The 20,581-nt window shown below is 44.7% G+C and overlaps 1 protein-coding gene across 2 annotated transcripts in view; it reads right to left on the reverse strand.

The window, feature by feature from the left end:
• Positions 1-657: 657 nt before the first annotated feature.
• Positions 658-20,581, reverse strand: part of LOC116503330 (zinc finger protein 493-like) — a 32,242-nt gene continuing 12,318 nt past the window's right edge. The window contains exons 1-6 of one of the 2 annotated variants that reach the window (XM_032209678.1): positions 8,708-8,792; positions 7,677-8,261; positions 7,302-7,416; positions 7,117-7,184; positions 5,079-5,208; positions 658-3,480 (exon numbers count right to left, since the gene is read on the reverse strand). In XM_032209678.1, the coding sequence (XP_032065569.1) occupies positions 899-3,480; positions 5,079-5,208; positions 7,117-7,184; positions 7,302-7,416; positions 7,677-8,090 (3,309 nt within the window). In that variant the 5' untranslated portion in view covers positions 8,091-8,261; positions 8,708-8,792 and the 3' untranslated portion in view covers positions 658-898. Of the gene's footprint in view, positions 3,481-5,078; positions 5,209-7,116; positions 7,185-7,301; positions 7,417-7,676; positions 8,262-8,707; positions 8,793-20,581 lie in introns of those variants that run through there. The other variant, XM_032209679.1, reaches the window with a different exon arrangement.

Here is a 20,581-nt window from a genome sequence, read left to right on the forward strand (position 1 = left end):
TGCAAAATTAACATCCAGTTCACCGAACCAGTACAAAACGGCTGAATCCCACCCCTGGCTGTGGGCAAAGACAGAGACAGTGGGCAGGTGGGGGCGCATCTGTTGGGTTGGATCACGTGCTTCCTCCAAACCTCCATGCCTCTGCTGGTGTTGCTGCCATAAGGTGAGGCAAGAGATGGTCCAAGGGTGGTGCGTGATCTCACACTGCAGTATTTTAGGCCTGTGTTCTTTAGGAACTGTGGACTGCACAAGGTCCAGGGCAAAAGTCTTTGAAAATGAAGAGGCCTTTCCTTTGTTTGCAAAGCATTTTGCCCTGGATCTCATGCAGGCCTTGGTTAGTAAAGAACAGAGGCCTAAAGTACTGTAGTACGATATCATGCAAGATCAGTAGCCTGAGATCTTGCACTAATGGTCTCACATGATCTTGCATTAAACTAGGTTTGGCATTTGTTTTCTAGAAATGGACCGAAGCAGGCAAAGGAACTGATGGCTGGCCATATCATCGCACGGTAAGACCCAGCGGGGTGGGATGGGGAAACAGACTCTCTGGAAAACACAGCTTGTGTCTTGCAGTTATTGTGAACTCCAGTCTAAGTGGAGGGACACAGGCAGGGAAGCCACAATCGGGGAAAATATTTTTATGCATTTGTGTTTTTATTTCTTGAATTGAATACATAAAAGTGCCCTATTCAAATTATTTGCTTAGCTTGACATTGAAAGACAAGTGGAATGGGCAGAGACTCGAGTCTCTTATGATGAACACTGTGGATGACCCAGCTGTTGTGCCCACTGAAGGCTCTGAATGAAAAAGAAAAAAGAAATCCAGTTTCAAAATGGAGGAAAAGTTGATTTCAATCTGACTGGCTCATCGTTCATTCAGTCTTTTAATTTTCTCAGTTCAGTGAAAGGATGACCCAGATTTCTGGGGACAATATGCTGACTTTGTAAACTGCTCAAAGACTGCTATAAAGCTTTGTGGAGTGGGATATAAGTCTGAAGTGGAATTTCTATTGCTACATGCTTCCTCCCGAGCGTGGATCCTTTTATGAGAAGAGAGATTACCATTCTGAGCAAAGGTCTTTCCACACTCCATGCATTTAAACGGCTTTTCCCCTGTATGGATCTTTTTGTGGATAGTAAGTCTATTGTTCAGAGCAAAGGTCTTTCCACATTCCATGCATTTATATGGTTTCTCTCCAGTATGAATCTTTTCGTGGCTTCTAAGGACACTGCTATGAGTAAAGGTTTTCCCACACTCCATGCATTTATATGGTTTATCTCCCATGTGGATCTTTTTGTGAGCAGTACGTTCATTACTACAAGTAAAGATTTTTCCACACTCCATGCATTTATATGGTTTCTCTCCCATGTGGATCTTTTTGTGAGCAGTAAGTTCATTGCTACGAATAAAGGTTTTCCCACACTCCATGCATTTATGTAGTTTCTCTCCCATGTGTCTCTTTTTGTGGATGGTAAGTTCAGAGCTACGAGTAAAGTTTTTCCCACACTGCATGCATTTATATGGTTTCTCTCCTGTATGGATCTTTTTGTGGGCAGTAAGTTCATTGTTACGAGTAAAGGTTTTCCCACATTGCATGCATTTATATGCCTTCTCTCCCGTGTGTCTCTTTTTGTGGATAGTAAGTTCATAGCTACGAGTAAAGTTTTTACCACACTGCATGCATTGATATGGTTTCTCTCCTGTGTGGATCATCTTATGGGAAACAAGATGACTACGTTGAACAAAGGTCTTCCCACACTCCATGCATCTATATGGCTTCTCCCCTGTGTGGATCATCTTATGGGAAATAAGATGACCTTTTTGAGTAAAGGTTTTCCCACACTCCATACATTTAAAAGGTTTTTCCCCTGTGTGGATCTTTTGGTGGTTTCTAAGTACATTGCTATGAGTAAAGGTTTTCCCACACTCCATGCATTTAAATGGTTCTTCCTCTGTGTGGATCTTTTTGTGGTTAGTAAGACTACTGTTATAAACAAAGGTCTTTCCACACTCCATGCATTTATATGGTTTCTGCCCTGTGTGGATGGTTTTGTGTTTTCTAAGTCCAGTGCTTTGAGTAAAGGTTTTCCCACACTCCATGCATTTAAATGGTTTTTCCCCTGTGTGGATGTTTTTGTGGTTTCTAAGTTGACCACTACGAGCAAAAGTTTTTCCACACTCCATGCATTTATATGGTTTCTCTCCCGTGTGGATCTTTTGATGGATAGTAAGTTCATTGCTACGAGTAAATGTTTTCCCACACTGCAAGCATTTATATGGTTTCTCTCCCATGTGTCTCCTTTTGTGAATAGTAAGTTCGTAGCTACGAGTAAAGGTTTTCCCGCACTGCATGCACATATATGGTTTCTCGCCTGTGTGTCTCTTTTTGTGGATCTTAAGTTCATAGCTACGAGTAAACGTTTTACCACATTGCATGCATTTGCAGGGCTTCTCCCCTGTGTGGATCATCTTATGGCAAATAAGATTATCTCTTTGAGTAAAGGTCTTTCCACACTCCATGCATTTAAATGGCTTTTCCCCTGTGTGGATCTTTTTGTGGTTTCTAAGTTGACCGCTACGAGCAAAAGTCTTGCCACAACTCATGCATTTATATGGTTTCTCCCCTGTGTGAATCACCTGATGGGAAATAAGATTACCTCTGTGAGCAAAGGTCTTTCCACACTCTATGCATTTAAATGGCTTCTCCCCTGTGTGGATCATCTTATGGGAAATAAGATGACCACTTTGAGTAAAGGTTTTCCCACACTCCATACATTTAAATGGCTTTTCCCCTGTGTGGATCTTTTTATGCACAGCAAGTCTATTGCTCAGAGCAAAGGTCTTTCCACATTCCATGCATTTATATGGTTTCTCTCCTGTGTGGATTGTTTTGTGGTTTTTAAGACCATTGTTATGAATAAAGGTTTTTCCACACTCTATGCATTTATAGGGTTTCTCTCCTGCTGCTTGGAGGGACTGGGCTGCATGGGCTACAGGTGCTTCTGAACATTGTTTCTCCCCAGTGTGAATTCTTTCAGGGGAAGTAGGTTGCCTCCTTGTTCTAAAATATTTTCCAGATTCCAAACTTTCATTAGGGTTATTTTTTGTGTGAATCACTTTTTGAGATGTGAAGGACTCATTTCTAAGAGAAAAAATGAATGTTCCATTATAATTTTGTCCGTTGTGTCTTATAGTGTCTTCTCCTTTGTTTTGGGTTAAATAGTGTTCGCTTACATGTAATTTATCATTGATTAGCTTCTCACTTTTCCCAATATATTTGTTTCTTATTTTCTCTTGTTGGGCAAGAAAGTCTTGCATCGGAGCATCAGTGGAAGATGAGCTTTTCTGATTCCAATTATTTGACTGGTTTCTCTCATGGTTTTTGAATTCCATTCGAAATCCACATTTCTCCATTCCATCTTTAGCATTTATCACTTGAAACAGTTCAGAGGAATCTTGATTCTCCTCCCCATTATTACCTTCAAAGCACAAGAGAAATGAAAATGTTAACAAGGTTAGAGAAAAAGATCAAATTGTAGAAATTCAATTGAATTTATTTCTGAATGTTTCCGAAATTCCATTTGCATGCCTGTAATATGATGGTTTCTATATTTGTGAGTCATGAAAGGTTTGAAAATATCTAGAAAATATCGCTTTCTTTTCAATTATTTATATATATGCTCTCTCCCATATTTGGGCATACCCGGTACTTTGACATAACACTCTGTGTGTGTGTGTTTGTGTGCGCGCGCGCGTGTGTGTGTGCCGGTCTTGGCATATTCGTGTCTTTTCCCGTGTAAGATTGAGAATATCTTTTGCGACGTTTCAACTAGGTCCCACTCATCATCTTCAGGCTGATGCCTTCGGCTTTGTGATATCCTGAGTCCTCTGCTGCAACCTCCAGAACAACACAGGATGCATCCACCAATCACCCTCACCAGATTCAAACCCAAACCCATCCCATAGACCAAATGCAACCACGATCCAGGAGCCAAACCACGGCGGTATCACCAACTGCTGCACCCCCCTCCGACCTCCACACAAGGCAAACTGACACACGCCATGAACACATGGCCAGACCACAAACTCGGAGCCAAACCAAAGCCCGGGATGTTACACCACAGCCATCTGCTCAGGACATTACATCACAGAACTCAGGAGGTCACAATGCAAAGGTTCAGGATATTACAACGCAGCCAACCCGCCAGGAGGTTGCAGCACAAGCCTCAGGATATCACTATAATAGAGCTCAGGATATCATCACACAGCCCATTACCCAAGTCATTACAACACAAAAGAACAATAGGCACACAGCTAGTACCTCAGCCACACAGGATGTTACAAACAGCCGACTAATCTGCAAACATCAACTCCATCACTAATCAAGATGTTACAACACAGCAACCAATCCCATTACAGCAACAAAGCCAGCACTTGACACCCCTTTACCAATATTTATAGAAAGACGACAGCTCCAATCACGCTTTGCTTGCACAAGCACAAAGCAAATATGCCAAGAACAGAAGTTTAAAGTACTGTAGTACAAGATCACATAAGATCACTAGTGTGAGAATTGGTACTACTGATCTCACATATCTCTCACTCTTTTAGGCTTCTGTTTTCTGCAAATTCAGTGAAGTAGGCAAAGGAACCGACATCTCGCTACATCATCACAATATAAGTCTCAGTGGGTTGGGGTGGGGGTATAGATGGAGAGAATGTTGCAGCGCCTTTTGTTTGTAAGTGTGAATGACAGCCGTGGTGCTGCAACATTTATATTTTCAGGACTGGGTCTTAAGTACTTACTTAGTGAATTGTCGTAACTTGGGGATTACCCTATAATTCTCTGAGACATACTACATCAGGCCTCTGTTCATGAATTTGATTGGGAGAATGCTCTTCACAGAAAACATGTAAGCAAAGGTATATTGACTCTTTCCTTCCTTGATGTATGAGAAGGCCAGATCCTTTCCTTCTCCCTCCGAGGAGACGGTATCTGATTAGTGACTTTTTAAATAAAAAACTAACTATAATCTGTCATCTCGAACTCTCTAATTGGAGACAAGAAAACTCTTACCCAGGGAGACCACATTCCTATGGTTTTCAAGCATGACTTCAGAATGGAGTACTTTTTGATCAGGAAGCAGTTGAGACCATTCCTCCTCAGAGAAATACACAGCCACCTCCTTGAAGGACACCAGACTCTCCTGAACAAAGGAAAAAGAACAGAACTGGAGGATTTGCAAGATCTGTTCATCTTCATCAATGATTTAGACAAGAGGATAGAAGGGGAACTCATCCAATTTGCAGACAAGACCAAATTGACAGGAATAACAACACTTCAGAAGATAAGCTTGTGATACAGAAGGATTGACAGATTCGGCGCCATCTAACAGAAAGAAAATCAATGGTGAGAAATGTAAGGTTCTTCATTTAGGAAAGAAAAGCTAAATGCACAGGCATAGAATAGGTGATACTGGCTCAACAGTAGAAAGTACAACTGGGATCTTGAAGTGTACTTAAACATTTGTCAGAAGTATGCTACAATTGCCACAAAAAAAAACCCCCAACCCTATCATAGGCTGCATTAAGAGAGGGATAGAATCAAGATCACATGAAGTGTTAGAACCATTTTATAATGCCTTAGTAAGACCACACTTGGAATATTGCATCCAGTTTTGGTTGCCAGATGTAAAAAAAGATCTTGAGCCTCTAGAAAGAGTGCAGGGAAGAGCAAAAAAGATGTTTAGGGTCCTGGAGATGAAAACGTATAAAGAATGGTTGCTGGAATTGGATGTCTAGTTTAACGAAACGAAGGACTAGGTATGACGTGATAACAGTGTTTCAATATCTAAGCGGCTGCCACAAAGAAGAGGAGCCCAACCTATTCTCCAAAGCAACTGAAGGAAGGACAAGAAGCAATGGATGGAAACTATTCAATGAGAGTAACTAACCTATAACTGAAGAGAAATGTCCTGACAGTGAAAACAATTAATCAGTGGAATGACTTGCCTCCAGAAGTTCTGGATGCTTCAGCACTGGAGGAGTTTGAGAAAAAACTGGACAGCTATTTATCTGAAAAGTTATAAGGCTTTCTGTCTGAGCAGGGGGTTGGACTAGAAGACTGCCAAGATCCCTACCAACTCTGTTATTCTGCTCCATTGTTCCCAAATTCCCAAAGCAAAGATATCCACTAACTTAAATGGCTGTGCTTCACACAAGGTCTAATTTTAGGTGAGAAAAGAGACAATTTGGAAAATTTATTTGACCGAAGAAATATTTGGGGAAGTTTTATCAAGCTGATTGATTCTGCAAAATTTAGTGCCTTTCAGTAAAGTAATCCCATTTTTGGATCAACTGATCTATCACTCTATATCATTTATTGATCTAGTAGTCTAAGCCATGGGCTGAATCGAAGAAAACAAAAAAGAGATAAGCCTTTGGGAAGGTAGTTTCTCAGCCTTTGCAAAGCAGGAATGTTTCATCTCTTAATCCAGGAACCAATCAGAGGATTGGAAATTATTTTAAAGCCCATCGTACAGCGATGACATGCTCTATGTGGCCACTCACTTTGGATTTTAAAATTCTGTGTTATTTTTTTAATGTGATATGCTTATTTTTTTGAATTACTGGTTATGAAACAAGGCTTTTAAAAAAACGGTAATGTGGCAATGTGAGTATTTAGTTATTTTTCATTAGCCTTGCATAATTCCTAATCAAAGAATGACAAAAAGAATGGGTTTCTAGCAGATGCTATCACTGTGATATGTTTATTGCTATTTCTTGAAGGACTTGTTAAAAAATTACTTCTTATAAACTCATAGTTGGAAGAGTACCTAGAGAACCAGTTAACCTGTGGTCTTTAAAAAAACATTTCCTAAACAGAATCAGAGGGTAGAAATGACAAACCATTTGCCACAGTAATAATCTACAGAAAAAGTTAAGATGGATGACAGCAACTTGAAACAGCTATCATGCTGTCCATGTCGTGCAGGAACACAAAAATAATCCAGTCCAAAAGACGGTGAAAAATAGAAGGAGAGAGCACTCTGCACACCCGCTTCACTTCCTGAAGGAAAGGAGAATACAAATCTAATAATTTTTCCCTTTCTTACTTGATTTGGAGGTTCAATCACACTTTGAGCTCCATCGTAAAAAACAGAAAACTTCATTCTGTGTTTCTCTGCAATGATAAAATAATTTCAAAATGCATTGTTAACAAAATAAGAGGAGGTATACTACAGAATATAAGCAGATAAGACAGATGGGATCTCTGTGTAATTGGAGGATCTTCAATTACCTCCTGAGATGTCCCGACTTGGATCTTCCCAAGGGATCTTCCTGAAAAATAGCTCCTGAGGGGGATTTGATAGAGTCCTCTTTCCTTCAGGATCTCTGATCTCCACAGTGCAGCACTTCCAATAGGAGGAAGGAAAAAAGAAGCAGAATTAATGTATGTCACACGACACAAAGTGGATTCTTATATTTGGAACACAACCTCAAAGCCCCCAATATCCATCCGTGAGGTTGAGTGAGAGAACAATGGAACAATGTCCTACAAGAATTGATGGGACATCATCACATATTATGAATGTCTGAAATTTGTGAAGGAGGGGTGAAGTATTCAAACTCACTCTCCATTCCCTTTTGAGCTCCCTCAATTAAAATGCCTCACCTGCAACTCGACTTGCTCCTTCTGCTCCTCTGCCTGGCTCAGGAGGAAGCCTTCAGCCAGGGCCACCGCCTGGGAGCTGCTCTCTGCTCCACACTCCCGAATCCAGCTCTTCATCTCTGGGGGCAGAAGGAGCAGGAGCTGCTCCAGAACCACCAGGTCCAGCATCTGGGCTTTGGTGTGCTTTTCTGGTCTCAGCCATCGCCTACAAAAGTCATGGAGACGACTGCAAAGCCCCCGAGGACCCTCAGCCTCCCAGTATTGGATGAAATGACAGAGCTGAACTTCTGAAGGGTGGATGGTTTCCTCCTCCAGGATCTTCTGCCCAGTCTTTGTCCAGAGCTCCCCTCCCTTCTCAGGCTGAGCAGCCGAAGGGCCTTTTCCGCTTCCCTCCTTGGCAAAAGGTTGTGTCTCCATCCTTTCTCTGTCCTGCAGAGCAACTCCAGATGGGTCCAAGGACTCTGGTGGGTCTCCAGGTGCCTTTTTCTTCACGGGACCATTTCTGGTGCCCCAGGACGGATCCCTGCAAGTTATTCTGCTCTTTTTTCCCCAAAAAGAAAATTTTGCCTTGACTTCCAGTTTCTGTATCTGAGATGGAAAGAAAAATATATGCCAAGAATTAGCCACTGAAAAGGTTTCACCCAACCTGTCTAGAGCCACCAGTGGGTTATCCCAGCGCAGGGACTCCGTCCCCCCTTGAACAGGGCCGGGAAGGAGGCAGCTGGAGAGGCCGCCCCGCTTCTCTCTCCACACACACACACACCCCGAGACAGGATCGGCTCCTCTGGGAGCCTGGTGCGAATCCTGCCTTCTCCTCGCCTGCTTCTCTCCTCTCCTGCTGGGTCTCCTCAAGTCCGACCATCCTCTCCCCCGACTCGGGCTCTTCGCAGGACACATGTAAGGGAAGGGATCCCCGGATCCCCGCCACCTTCCTGGCATCCTCCTTTCTCCCTGCATTCAGAGGGCGGCTGGGGAGCATGGAACCCGGGGTTGAACCCAGAGGAGGGCTGGACGCAGGTCTCTCTCTCCTTTACCTCTCTTTACACGGAAAGAGTCCCCAACTCGCCCGGGGTACGTCTGGATCTCCCCCCGCCAGACTCTCCCGCAGCCTCCCCGCCTCCTGCGGAGCCCCAGGAGTTAAGGAGAGCGAGTGCGGCGTCCTAGACAGGCACGGCTGTATGATGTCATTTCCTTCAAAGGCAGCCGTGACTTTCGCTCTCCAGTGGCCCAATAGGGAAGTGCGTGATTCTTTTGGCAGAAGGCGCCCCCTGCTGGATTTTGCAGGATTCGCTTGAAAAGGCGGGAAAGAGGAGCGCATCTGAGAAGAAGGGAGAGGGCGGGGATGATGGTCATGAGAGTGTGAGGAAAGGCTGCTCTCAATGCCTCCCTGTCAGACAAAGGCATCAACGTCTCCACAGGCGGCACTTTCTCTCCTTCCCTTCTAGGAAACTGTTTGTGGAGATGGAGAAAAATAACAGAGTTGTAATTCTCTCTCTGGGAGATTTGAACTCACTTCCCTCAAAAAAATAGCAGCAATAGCAATAGCAATAGCAGTAGACTTATATACCGCTTCATAGGCCTTTCAGGCCTCTCTAAGCGGTTTACAGAGAGTCAGCATATTGCCCCCAACAATCTGGGTCCTCATTTTACCCACCTCGGAAGGATGGAAGGCTGAGTCAACCCTGAGCCGGTGAGATTTGAACCGCTGAACTGCTGATCTAGCAGTAGCCTGCAGTGCTGCATTTAACCACTGCGCCACCTTGGCTCTGCCTGAAGACTGAGCAGAGATTGGAGGAGGCCTCAAAAGAGTCCAAATCCTGTCAGAAACAGCCAGGAAGTCGGATGAGAAGGACCAGGAGGCTCTCTGGGAAACACAGCTTGTGTCTTGCGATTGTTGGGAACTCCTGCCTGAAGGGGAGGAAGCTGGGACACAGGCAGGGAAGCCACAATCTGGAAAATCGTTTTGGTACATGTTTTTTTATCTCTTTAATTCAATACACACACGTACCTTTTTCACATCAATCACTCAGCTTCACATTGAAAGGCGGTAGCAGAAAGGGCAGAGACCCCTCCAGCCTCTTCTGATGGACACCCCAGGTGACCCATTTGTCAGGGTTCCAAAAAGCATCCGAAAGTAAATCAGAGTCCGAGACAAAAGATTCCTCAAAGTTCCATTTTATTAAGAGAGCCATGTTGGCACATCTGGGAAAACCCAAATCTGAAGGCTTCCCAGTTTCCCCCACCCAGTTGAAAGTTCAATATCTTGCCCACACACCCACAAGTCCATCACATGGTCTAATCTTCCACTCCCATGCTGGCAGCTTCTACCCATCCAGTTCAGGTGCAGAGGTACAGAGACAAAGGATGACCTTGGCTTTCAAGAAAGAATTTTGTTATGGATACTTATCACACAATTCCGTATAACCCCCCTCCCATTTTCCCATAATAGAAAATGCATAGTAGAATAATAGAAAGTGGGGCAGGCCTGAGGTCCAAAAGAAAAGATGGCTTGCAGGTCTCACACTGTTTCTTGTCCCTGTGGAAACACTCTAAAGAAAAAAAAGAAAACCAGTTCCAAAATGGAGGAAAAGCTGAAAGCTGAGTTCGATATGACCAAATCATAGTTGATTCAGCCTTTAATCTTTCTCAGGTTGGTAAAATGAGAACTCAGATTGTTGGAGACAATATGCTGACTTTGTAAATTGCTCGAAGACTGCTATAAAGCTTGGTGGACTGATATATATACCATATTTTTCAAAATATAAGACAAACCTGAGTATAAGACGCATTTGGGAGGGGGGGCAGGAAAAAAAGTTTCTGCCTACCAGCATTCATCAATATTAATCTGGCTAGCGTCCTTGCAGCAAACAGCGAACGGCCTGATCAGCTTCAGCACGTTATTGCAGCAAGAAGAGCTGATTGGTGGGTGAATGGCCTCCTGGAATACCCCCAATCAGTTCTTTCAGACTGAAGCGATTGCCACACATCATCGTCGCCTCCGTGCCTCGTGTTTTCGGGCAGTTCCAGGCAGCTGGGATCGGTGGCATCCTCACTTCCACTCAGATTTTGATAATGAGCAGCACAAATCTACTTATCCATTTAAAACAAACACTATCACCCTATGCACATTTAACTGGAGTGCGTGGGGTGGGGGATGATTTTAATGGGGGCAGAAGAGGGAATTGGCACATTCCTTGGCACCTGCCGCCTGGAACCAACCATAAATGTGATGTGTGGAGGCTGAAAATGTCCAAAGGGGTGGTGGTGCTGGCAGGGCTACATTCAGAATATAAAATGCATCCAGATTTTCACCCTCTTTTTTGGGAAGGGAAAGATGCCTCTTATACTCCGAAAAATATGTTAAGAGCTGTGGTGGCACAGTGGTTAGAGTGCAGTACTGCAGGCTACTTCTGCTGATCACTGGCTGCCAGTAGTTTGGCAGTTCAGGTCTCAGCAGCTCAAGGTTGACTCAGCCTTCCATCCTTCTTTCCGAGGTCTGTAAAATGAGGACCCAGATTGATTGGGGGTAATATGCTGACTCTGTAAAACTGCTTAGACCTGGCTGTAAAGCACTATAAGTCTAAGTGCTATTGCTATTGTCATAAAAATATCCTGATAAAAAAACAAAGGGAAACCACAATCAATATATCTTACTTTAAGATCAGAGGTTTATTGTTTCATGAGCAATTTGGAACATGAATAGCCAACATAGTAATGCAATTGCACAACAAAATTTACATTTTGAAACCATTGCAATGGGTTCCAATGGCAGATAGCAAGTCCTACAAGGACTGCTATTGGGCGAATGACAACTGTCTCATTCAAGCCACACTTCTTATACTTCTTTTTTACTGACCTACGCATTCCATAGTTTCACTTCCTTGTTCTTTCTTACTTTCTTACTCATTGTCACTGACTGTCACGCTCTGCAAATATATCCGTGTACATTTGAAGCTCTCAGCTATTTGTTACTTTCAGTTCCTCATTTCCCACCATCTCATTCTTCATGTTCTAAATATATCCATTTCAAATACAAACTTTGCAGAAAATGCAGACACAAGTCAGCACCAGGGACGTGCAGTCAGGGGAGGCATGGGAGGCAGGGCCTCACCGGTGTCATGAGGAAAAGAATATTTAAAATAATTAAAAAGGCTAAGGTAGTTGCTGCCAGACTCCAGAGTCACAGTGACTCTGAGTCTGCTTAGTGCTAACTGCAGGGGGAGGCAAGAGAACTATGGGCCTCCTTTGCATAAGGAATTTTTCGCCTTTTAACCCTTGCTCAGTTAAGCAAGGGTTAAAAGGTGAACAATTCCTTATGCAAAGGAGGCACGTGATTCTCCCGCCTCCTGATCTGGGAGCAGCAAATCGTGCTTAAGTAAGTTGCTTTTTTATTTAATTTTTTACATTTTCATCATGGCAGGCGGACAAGGGGAGAGTTGAAATCCACAGCTGGAAAAGGTATGTGGATCGGACGGAGGGAGGGGGGGGGGATTCAAAATTATTGTAATTTAATTTGTAATTTTTTATTGTGAGGAATTTTTGTGTGCGTGTGTTTCTTTCTTCACAGCAGTGGGGTCGGAGGAGGCGGGGGGCGAGGCGCGGCAGGGACGTTCTCGCCGCTGTGTCCAACAGGCCAGGCATCTCGCATTTATGTCCGCAATAAACGCATGACGCCTGGCCTGTTGGACCCAGCAGTGGCAGGCTGGTGCTTGCTTTCTTTTGCCAGGCCCCTCGCACCCGCGTCCAGCCCGCTGGAGCTTGCCGCACCGGGGGAGGAATGGGCTGGGTGGGCTGTCTGGCTGGGGAGGGGGGAATCATGGCCACTTTATGGCGGACACGGTGGTAGGGCTTTAAAGTGGCGGCAGGGCCCTGGCGGCAGGGCTTTAAAGTCCCAGCGCCGTGTCCACCATAGAGCAGGGCTTTCGCGCAAGCCTCACCGGCCATGAAGCTCACTGCACATCACTGGTCAGCACATTAGAAATATATCTGGTACATTTTGCAATTATGTTAGTTTAAAACTGTGGTTCAGTGAGTCCCGTAAACTCACTCTTTAAGCAAATTACCTGCAACTTTCCAATAGATAAAGCTTTCTTCTCACAGTATCTACTTTCTCCCGAGTGTGAATCCTTTTATGAGAAGTAAGATTACCATTCTGAGCAAAACTCTTTCCACATTGCATGCATTTATATGGCTTCTCTCCTGTGTGGACTCTGTTATGAGCAGTAAGATTACTATTCTGAGCAAAGCTCTTTCCACACTCCATGCATTTAAATGGTTTCTCTTCTGAGTGGATCTTTTTATGGGAAGCAAGATAACTGCGTTGAGCAAAGGTCTTTCCACACTCCAAGCATTTATATGGTTTCTCTCCTGTGTGGAGACTTTTGTGGATATTAAGATTATAGTTACGACTAAAGGTTATACCACACTGCATGCATTTATATGGTTTCTCTTCTGAGTGGATCTTTTTATGGGAAGCAAGATAACTGCGTTGAGCAAAGGTCTTTCCACACTCCAAGCATTTATATGGTTTCTCTCCTGTGTGGAGACTTTTGTGGATATTAAGATCATAGTTACGACTAAAGGTTTTACCACACTCCATGCATTTATATCGCTTTTCCCCTGTGTGGATCACATGATGTGAAGTAAGACTACTTTTTCTAATAAATGGTTTTCCACACTCCATGCACTTATATGGTTTCTCTCCTGTATGCCTCTTTTTGTGGATAGTAAGTCCATTGCTATGAATAAAGATTCTCCCATACTCCATGCTTTTAAATGGTTTCTTTTTTGCTACTTGGAGGCACTGGGCTGCTTGGGCTACAGGTGCTTCTGAACATTGTTTCTCCCCAGTGTGAATCCCTTCATGGGAAGTACGTTGCCTGCTTGTTCTACAATGTTTTTCAGATTCCAAACATTCATTAGGGTTCTTTTGGAATAATTCACAGGAATCTTGATTCTCCTGCCCGTTATTACCTTCAAAGGAAAAGATAAATGAAAATGATAACAAGTTAGAAACAGATCAAACTATAGAAAGTCAACAGATTTTCTTCTGAATTTTTTCGAAATTCCATTCGGTTGTATATTTGCATGACTATAGTGCTGTGATAAAGACATGATTTCTATATTCATGAGTTATAAAACTTTGAAAATACCTAGAAAATATCTCTTTCTTTTCAATTATCTATATATATGCAAATCTCACTCAAAATCAGTTTTGAGTTAAGGAATAATCAAGGGAAATATCCAAGAAGGAATTAGGAGAAAACTTAAGATTTATTGGAGTGGGTTAATTTCAGCAGAGACCTGTGGGAACTAAAACAATTTTGAAACAAGCCCCTTCCCCGGTGTACCTTGGAGCAGCTTCTCTGTGGCATGGACTACAAAAAGATAGTAGACTCACTATCTTCTTGTGGTTAGTAAGTCAACTGCTCAGAGCAAAGGTCTTTCCACACTCCATGCATTTATATAGTTTCTGTCCATTCTGGATCTTTTTCCTTGCAGAGAACAGAGGCCAAACCTTATTTAGTGCAAGATGTGAGACCAGTAGTGCAAGATCTCAGGCTACTGATCTCACATGATCTCGCACTGCAGGATTTTAGGTCTGGGTTTTTTTGGTAACTGAGAACTGCACAAGATCCCAGGCAAAATTATTTGGAAACGAAGAGGCCTTCCCTTCGTTTGCAAAGCATTTTGCCCTGGATCACATGCAGGCCTTGGTTAGCAGAGAACAGAAGCCTAAAGTACTGTAGTACAAGATTACGTGAGAACAATAGTGTCAGCACTCCTTCATTGAGTAATTAGGAAAGAAAACCACAAGACTCCATTGATAGAAATCAAGTGTACTTTTACTAATTATAAATGATCAGAAGCGTAGCAAAGCGAAGACTGATTATTTAGGCACGAAAGCGAGTGATATATAAAATAACCCATTCCCGACCCCTTGGCATCCCAGTTGCAGTCCAATCATAATTCTCCCAATTGTCAGGTGTGAGATAACTTCGAAAGGCACCACCAAGATGGAATGTCAGTGTCGTTGGCCTTGGCGGGAACCTCCGCATGCGCAGTCCGACAGGCAGCAGAACTCCAGAACCTTCCTCCAGCACAATTAGTAAATCCCTCCCAAATACCATGCCCCCCCCTCCCCGTTTCAATGGCAGCCGAAGCAGCAGCAAAGCAGAGGCTGACAAATAGCACAAGATCTCATTTATTTCTCACAACTTTAGGCCTCTGTTTTCTGCAAATGGACCAAAGCAGGCAAAGGAATTGATGGCTGGCCACATCGTTACACGGTAAGACCCAACAGGGTGGGAAGGGGGAATAGGAAACACAGCTTGTGTCTTGCGATTGTTGCGAACTCCAGTCTTAAGTGGAAGAAGATGGGACACTTGCAGGGAAGCCACAATCAGGGAAATGATTTTTATGCATTTATTTTTTTTTATTTCTTGAATTCAATACATACAGGTACCCTATTCAAATTATTCAGCCTGACATTGAAGGAGGGAAGCAGAAAGGGCAGAGACCCCTCCAGTCTCTCTTGATGAACATTGCGGGTGACCCACCTCTTGTGCGCGCAGAAAAGTTCTGAATGAAAAAGAAAAAATAAAACCAGTTCCAAAATGGAGGAAAAGCTGAGTTCAATCTCACTTGCTTATAGTTCATTCAGTCTTTTAAACTTTCTCAGGTCGGTGAAAGGAGGACTTAGATTGCTGGGGACAATATGCTGACTTTGTAAACTGCTGAGTTGGACTATGGACTGCCAAGCAGTATTTGAAAAACTGAAAAAAAACCTCTTTTCAGTTGAACCTGTATTAAAACACCCAGACCCAGAGAAACCAGTTGTAATCCAGGCTGATGCCAGTGATGTGGCAGTCGGTGCTGTTTTATCCAAAAGAGCAAAGAAGACAAATTACAACCATGTCCACACACCTCTAGGAAGTTAACTGAAACTGAACAGAGATGGGCAATATGGGAAAAGGAGCGTTTTGCAGTTAGGTGGGCACAGAGGCATAGAATCAAATTCACATTAAATATTAATACCACTTTATAAAGCCTTAGCAAGACCACACTTGGAATACTGTATCCAGTTTTGGACATTACATTACAAAAGCCAGTGGCTGATCCTTCAGGATCATGGAGAGAGATTGCCATGGATTTCATTGTTTAAAGTTTTTTATTTTTTTATAAATGCATCAAATCAATGCGTGAATAGTGTGGCACCTGGGTGTCATACATTCTAATGCAAATAAGACTAATAAAGTTAATCATAATTGTTACATTCAGTCAACTTATGTTAAGCTTATTTCTAATAATAATAAGCATTTATATCAGGTTGCAATCTATCATTGTTCAATTGTTCAACATTTTCTCTTATTATTACTTCCATTATATTATATAATTGTATACACTAATATTCCCTTCTCTTATTTCTATCACTTATTCTAGCTTTTAATCATGTCACTTTATTAAAAGACTTTTCCTTTCTTTCCTTTCTAACTTCTAATCATGTCACCTACCTAAAAAAGAAGCGATAAGCAGAGAGAGAGAGAGAGAGAGAGAGAAGCAAATCATAACAGCAACAAAAAAGAATTCATCCACCCACCATCTCTTGCGCACTCTAATACTTCTAATTGCTATGCTTTAAGAGAAAGATAGCAAAAGGCAAAAGCAAGTCAAAACAATTTTTAAAAAAATCATCTATCCATCATCTCTTGCCCACTTCAATACTTTAATTGCTGTCCTTTTTTTAAATTTGTCTTCCAAATTCCTCTCTTAAATCTTTAAATCCTTAAATCTATGTCTACTTCTTAGATGTTCAATCTAGATATTCCTCCCACTTCCATCCCACCATCTGTGCTGCTGCTAAACACCTGGCAGAGCCTCTCTCTGGGAATGTGTCATTAACACCTGATCTTATGGGTTCTGGTACATGCATGCACACTAGCCAGCTGGTCTTTCCATGGGCATGGGCACCAGAAAGTGGAAGACCACATGCACCAGGCAGTTGCTCTTCTGCTTTCCGGCATGCATGAACATGCAAAGATCAGCTGGCCAGCTTGCACACACGCAACTGTCAGCTGCTCTTCCAGTTTCTGGTGCTCCTGCGCATGAAGTCCAATTAGCTGATGCACATGAGTGCACCGGAACTCAAAAGAGCAGCTGCTCTTCCGGTTTCCAGCACACACACGTGCGTTCTGGTTTCAGCACTTGGTGCCAAAAAGTTTCGCCAACACTCTCCTATGACCATTTCAGAAAAGTGACTATCCAGTCTCCTAAAAACATCCAGTGAAAAAGCACCCACAATGTCTGAAGGCAAGCTGTTCCACTGGTTGATTGTCTTCACTATAAGGAAGATTCTTGTTAATTCCAGGTTGCTTAGTTCATCTGCATTGCTTCTTGTCCTGTCCTCTGATGCTTTAAAAAATAAATTGACCCCTTCTACTTTGTGGAAGCCTCTCAAGTACTGGAATACTGCTATTATGTCACTCCTAATCCCATCTTTTTCTCTAGACTAGCCAAACCAAAATCCTGCAACAATTCTACATATGTTTTCATTCTTAGATTTTTAATCATCTTAGCTGCTCTTTACACTTTTTCCAAAGTCTAAACATCTTTTTTGTAATTTAATGTGCAAAACTGGATGCAGTGTTCCAAGTGTGGTCTTGCTAAGGCTTTATAAAATGGTACTATAGGTTTATAGGTTTATTGCATTTATATGCCGCCCTATTCCCGGAGGGACTCAGGGCAGCTAACAAACCCAGGGGAGGGAGTAATACAGACAAAGCAAAAACAACAAACAGGATACAGAGAAATTTAAAAACAATCAACAGTCACACAATTCGAGCGGGGAAGGGAACTTGTCAACCCCAGGCCTGTCGGAACAGCCAGGTTTTAACGGCTTTACGGAAAGCCTGAAGGGAGGTGAGGGTCCGGATCTCCGCGGGGAGCTCGTTCCAAAGGGCCGGAGCAGCCACAGAGAAGACCCTCCTCCGGGTGGTTGCCAATCGGCATTGGCCAGTAGATGGAATTCGGAGGAGGCCTAATCTGTGGGATCTGATGGGTCTTTGGGAGGTAATTGGCAGCAGGCGGTCTCTCAAGTACCCAGGTCCAATACCATGAAGGGCTTTATAAGTGACGACTAGCACCTTGAAGCGTATCCGGAGACCAATAGACAGCCAGTGCAGCTCGCGGAGAATAGGTGTAACGTGGGTGTACCGGGGTGCACCCACAATCACTCGCGTGGCTGCATTCTGGACAAGCTGAAGTCTCTGAATGCTCTTCAAGGGCTGCCCCATGTAGAGCGCATTGCAGTAGTCCAGTCTTGAAGTCACAAGGGCGTGAGTGACTGTTGCGAGAGCCACAGTCAGGTAGGGACGCAATTGGTGCACCAGGCGAACCTGGGCAAATGCCCCCCTGGTCACAGCCGACAGATGATGTTCTAAAGTCAGATGTGGGTCCAGGAGGACTCCCAAATTGTGAACCTGTCTGAGGGGCGTAAAATTTCACCCCCCAGCCTGAGAGATGGAATACTTAGCCAATTACTGGGAGGGAAACACACAAGCCACTTGGTCTTGTCAGGATTGAGTGCAAGCTTGTTTACCCCCATCCAGACCCTAACAGCCTCCAGGCACTGACACATCACGTCAACCACTTCAGCTGTGTATCATCCGCATACTGGTGATATTTTATCCCGTGCCGCCGAATGATCTCGCCCAACGGCTTCATGTAGATGTTAAACAGGAGGGGGGACAGGACCGAACCCTGCGGCACCCCGTACTTAAGGGGCCTAGGGGTCGACCTCTGCCCTCCAACCAACACCGACTGCGACCTGTCCGAGAGGTAGGAGGAGAACCACCGAAGAACGGTGCCTCCCACCCCCACCTCTCGTAACCGTCGCAGAAGGATACCATGGTCGATGGTATCGAAGGCCGCTGCAAGGTCAAGAAGCACTAGGACGGAGGCATGACCCCCGTCCCTGGCTCTCCAGAGATCATCGGTCAGTGCGACCAAAGCAGTTTCCGTGCTGTAGCCAGGCCTGAATCCGGACTGAAAGAGATCTAGATAATCGGTTTCATCCAAGGACCGCCGGAGCTGAGAGGCCACCACTTTCTCGACAACCTTCCCAACAAAGGGGAGGTTGGAGACTGGACGATAGTTATTTAAAATGGCTGGATCCAAAGATGGCTTCTTCAGGAGGGGTCTCACCACCGCTGTCTTTAATAGAGGGGGAAAGAAGCCCTCCCGAAGGGAGGCGGTAACTATCGCCTGGATCCAGCCCCGTGTCACCTCCCTGCTGTTCGCGACCAGCCAGGAGGGGCACGGGTCCAGCGCACACCTGGAGGCACTCACCGCTCCCATGGCCTTGTCCACTTCCTCAGGAGTAACAAGTTGAAAATCAATCCAAAGATGTCGCTCAAGACCCACCCCCAGTACCTCAGCTGGCTGTGCGCAATTGGAGTCCAGGTCTGTCCGAAGCCGAGCAACTTTATCCACGAGAAATTGGATGAATTCCTCAGCTCTACTTTGTATTGCCCATATCCCTCCCATTCAGGAGGGAGCGGGTTATCCTGAACAAGGCACCTGGGCGCAACTCAGCGGATGCAATCAGAGCGGCAATATATGAGTTCTTAGAAGTCCGAATTGCCAGAAGGTAAGCTCTGATGCAGATTTTTAACAGTGCTCGGTCTGATTTACTGGACCTCCAGCGGCGCTCTAGGCGCCTCTTTTGGCGTTTCATCTCCTGGAGATCCTCAGTAAACCAAGGAGCCCTCCTGGATCCACTGCCTCGGATCGGCCGTAAAGGCGCAATCCGGTTGAGAGCCCCCGGCGCTGCTGAGTTCCAAGCAGCAACCAAGGTCTCTGCCGGACTGTGGACAAGAGTATCAGGCACAACACCAAGCGCCGTCTGAAAACCCTGAGGATCCATAAGGCGCCTGGGGTGGAACCACCTATTCGGTTCTTCCTCCCTACAGTGGGGGATTGGCCTCCGAAAGTCAAGCCTCAGTAGGAAGTGCTCCGACCATGATAGGGGCAAGATCTCACTACCCCTCAAACCAAGATCACAACTCCACTGCTCCGAGAGAAATACGAGGTCGAGCGTATGACCCGCTAAGTGAGTCGGGCCCTGAATTACTTGGGTCAAGCCCATGGCTGTCATGGAAGCCATGAACTCCTGTGCTCCATCAGAGTGCTCACCGAGCGAAGGCAGATTGAAGTCCCCCAGCACCATAAGCCTGGGGAACTCAACTGCTAGCTCGGCTACTGACTCGAGAAGCGAGGGGAGAGCTGTTGTCACACTGTTGGGAGGCAGATACGTTAACAACAAGCCCACTTGACCCACAAGGTCCAACTTCACCAGCAAGGACTCACACCCGACAAGCTCCGGAGCAGGGATCCTACGAGGAACTAAGGACTCCCGGATAACAATGGCCACTCCTCCACCCCTTCTCTGGGGTCGTGGCTGATGAAGCACCTGAAAACCCTCTGGGCACATTTCAGTGAGGGGGACTCCTCCCTCCGGGCCCAGCCAGGTTTCAGTAATACATGGCAGGTCTGCCCTCTCGTCTAAAATTAGGTCCCGGATGAGGGGAGCCTTGTGAACCACAGACCTGACATTTAGCAACAACAGCCTGAGATCAGGGTCCTGACTACTCACGCCATCTGGCCTTGGAGTGGAACTAACAGGGCCGGAAGGAGGGATCTCTGTGACATAGGGAACCCTCCTTCCCCGGTAATGGCTCGCCCTAAAGTTCCCGCCATATCTGCCCCTCCCCGTTATGACCCCAATGTTCCGGCCCACTCCCGCGTCTATGGTCCCTGCCCCCTGGCCACCAAGTTCAACAGCAGGGCCTTCAACACAGACATCCTAAGGACGGGATTAGGCCTAGGCCCCCCTGACACTTCTGCAAAGC

This window comes from Thamnophis elegans, chromosome 2 (assembly GCF_009769535.1).
Source record: "Thamnophis elegans isolate rThaEle1 chromosome 2, rThaEle1.pri, whole genome shotgun sequence".
Taxonomy (NCBI): Eukaryota; Metazoa; Chordata; class Lepidosauria; order Squamata; family Colubridae; genus Thamnophis; species Thamnophis elegans.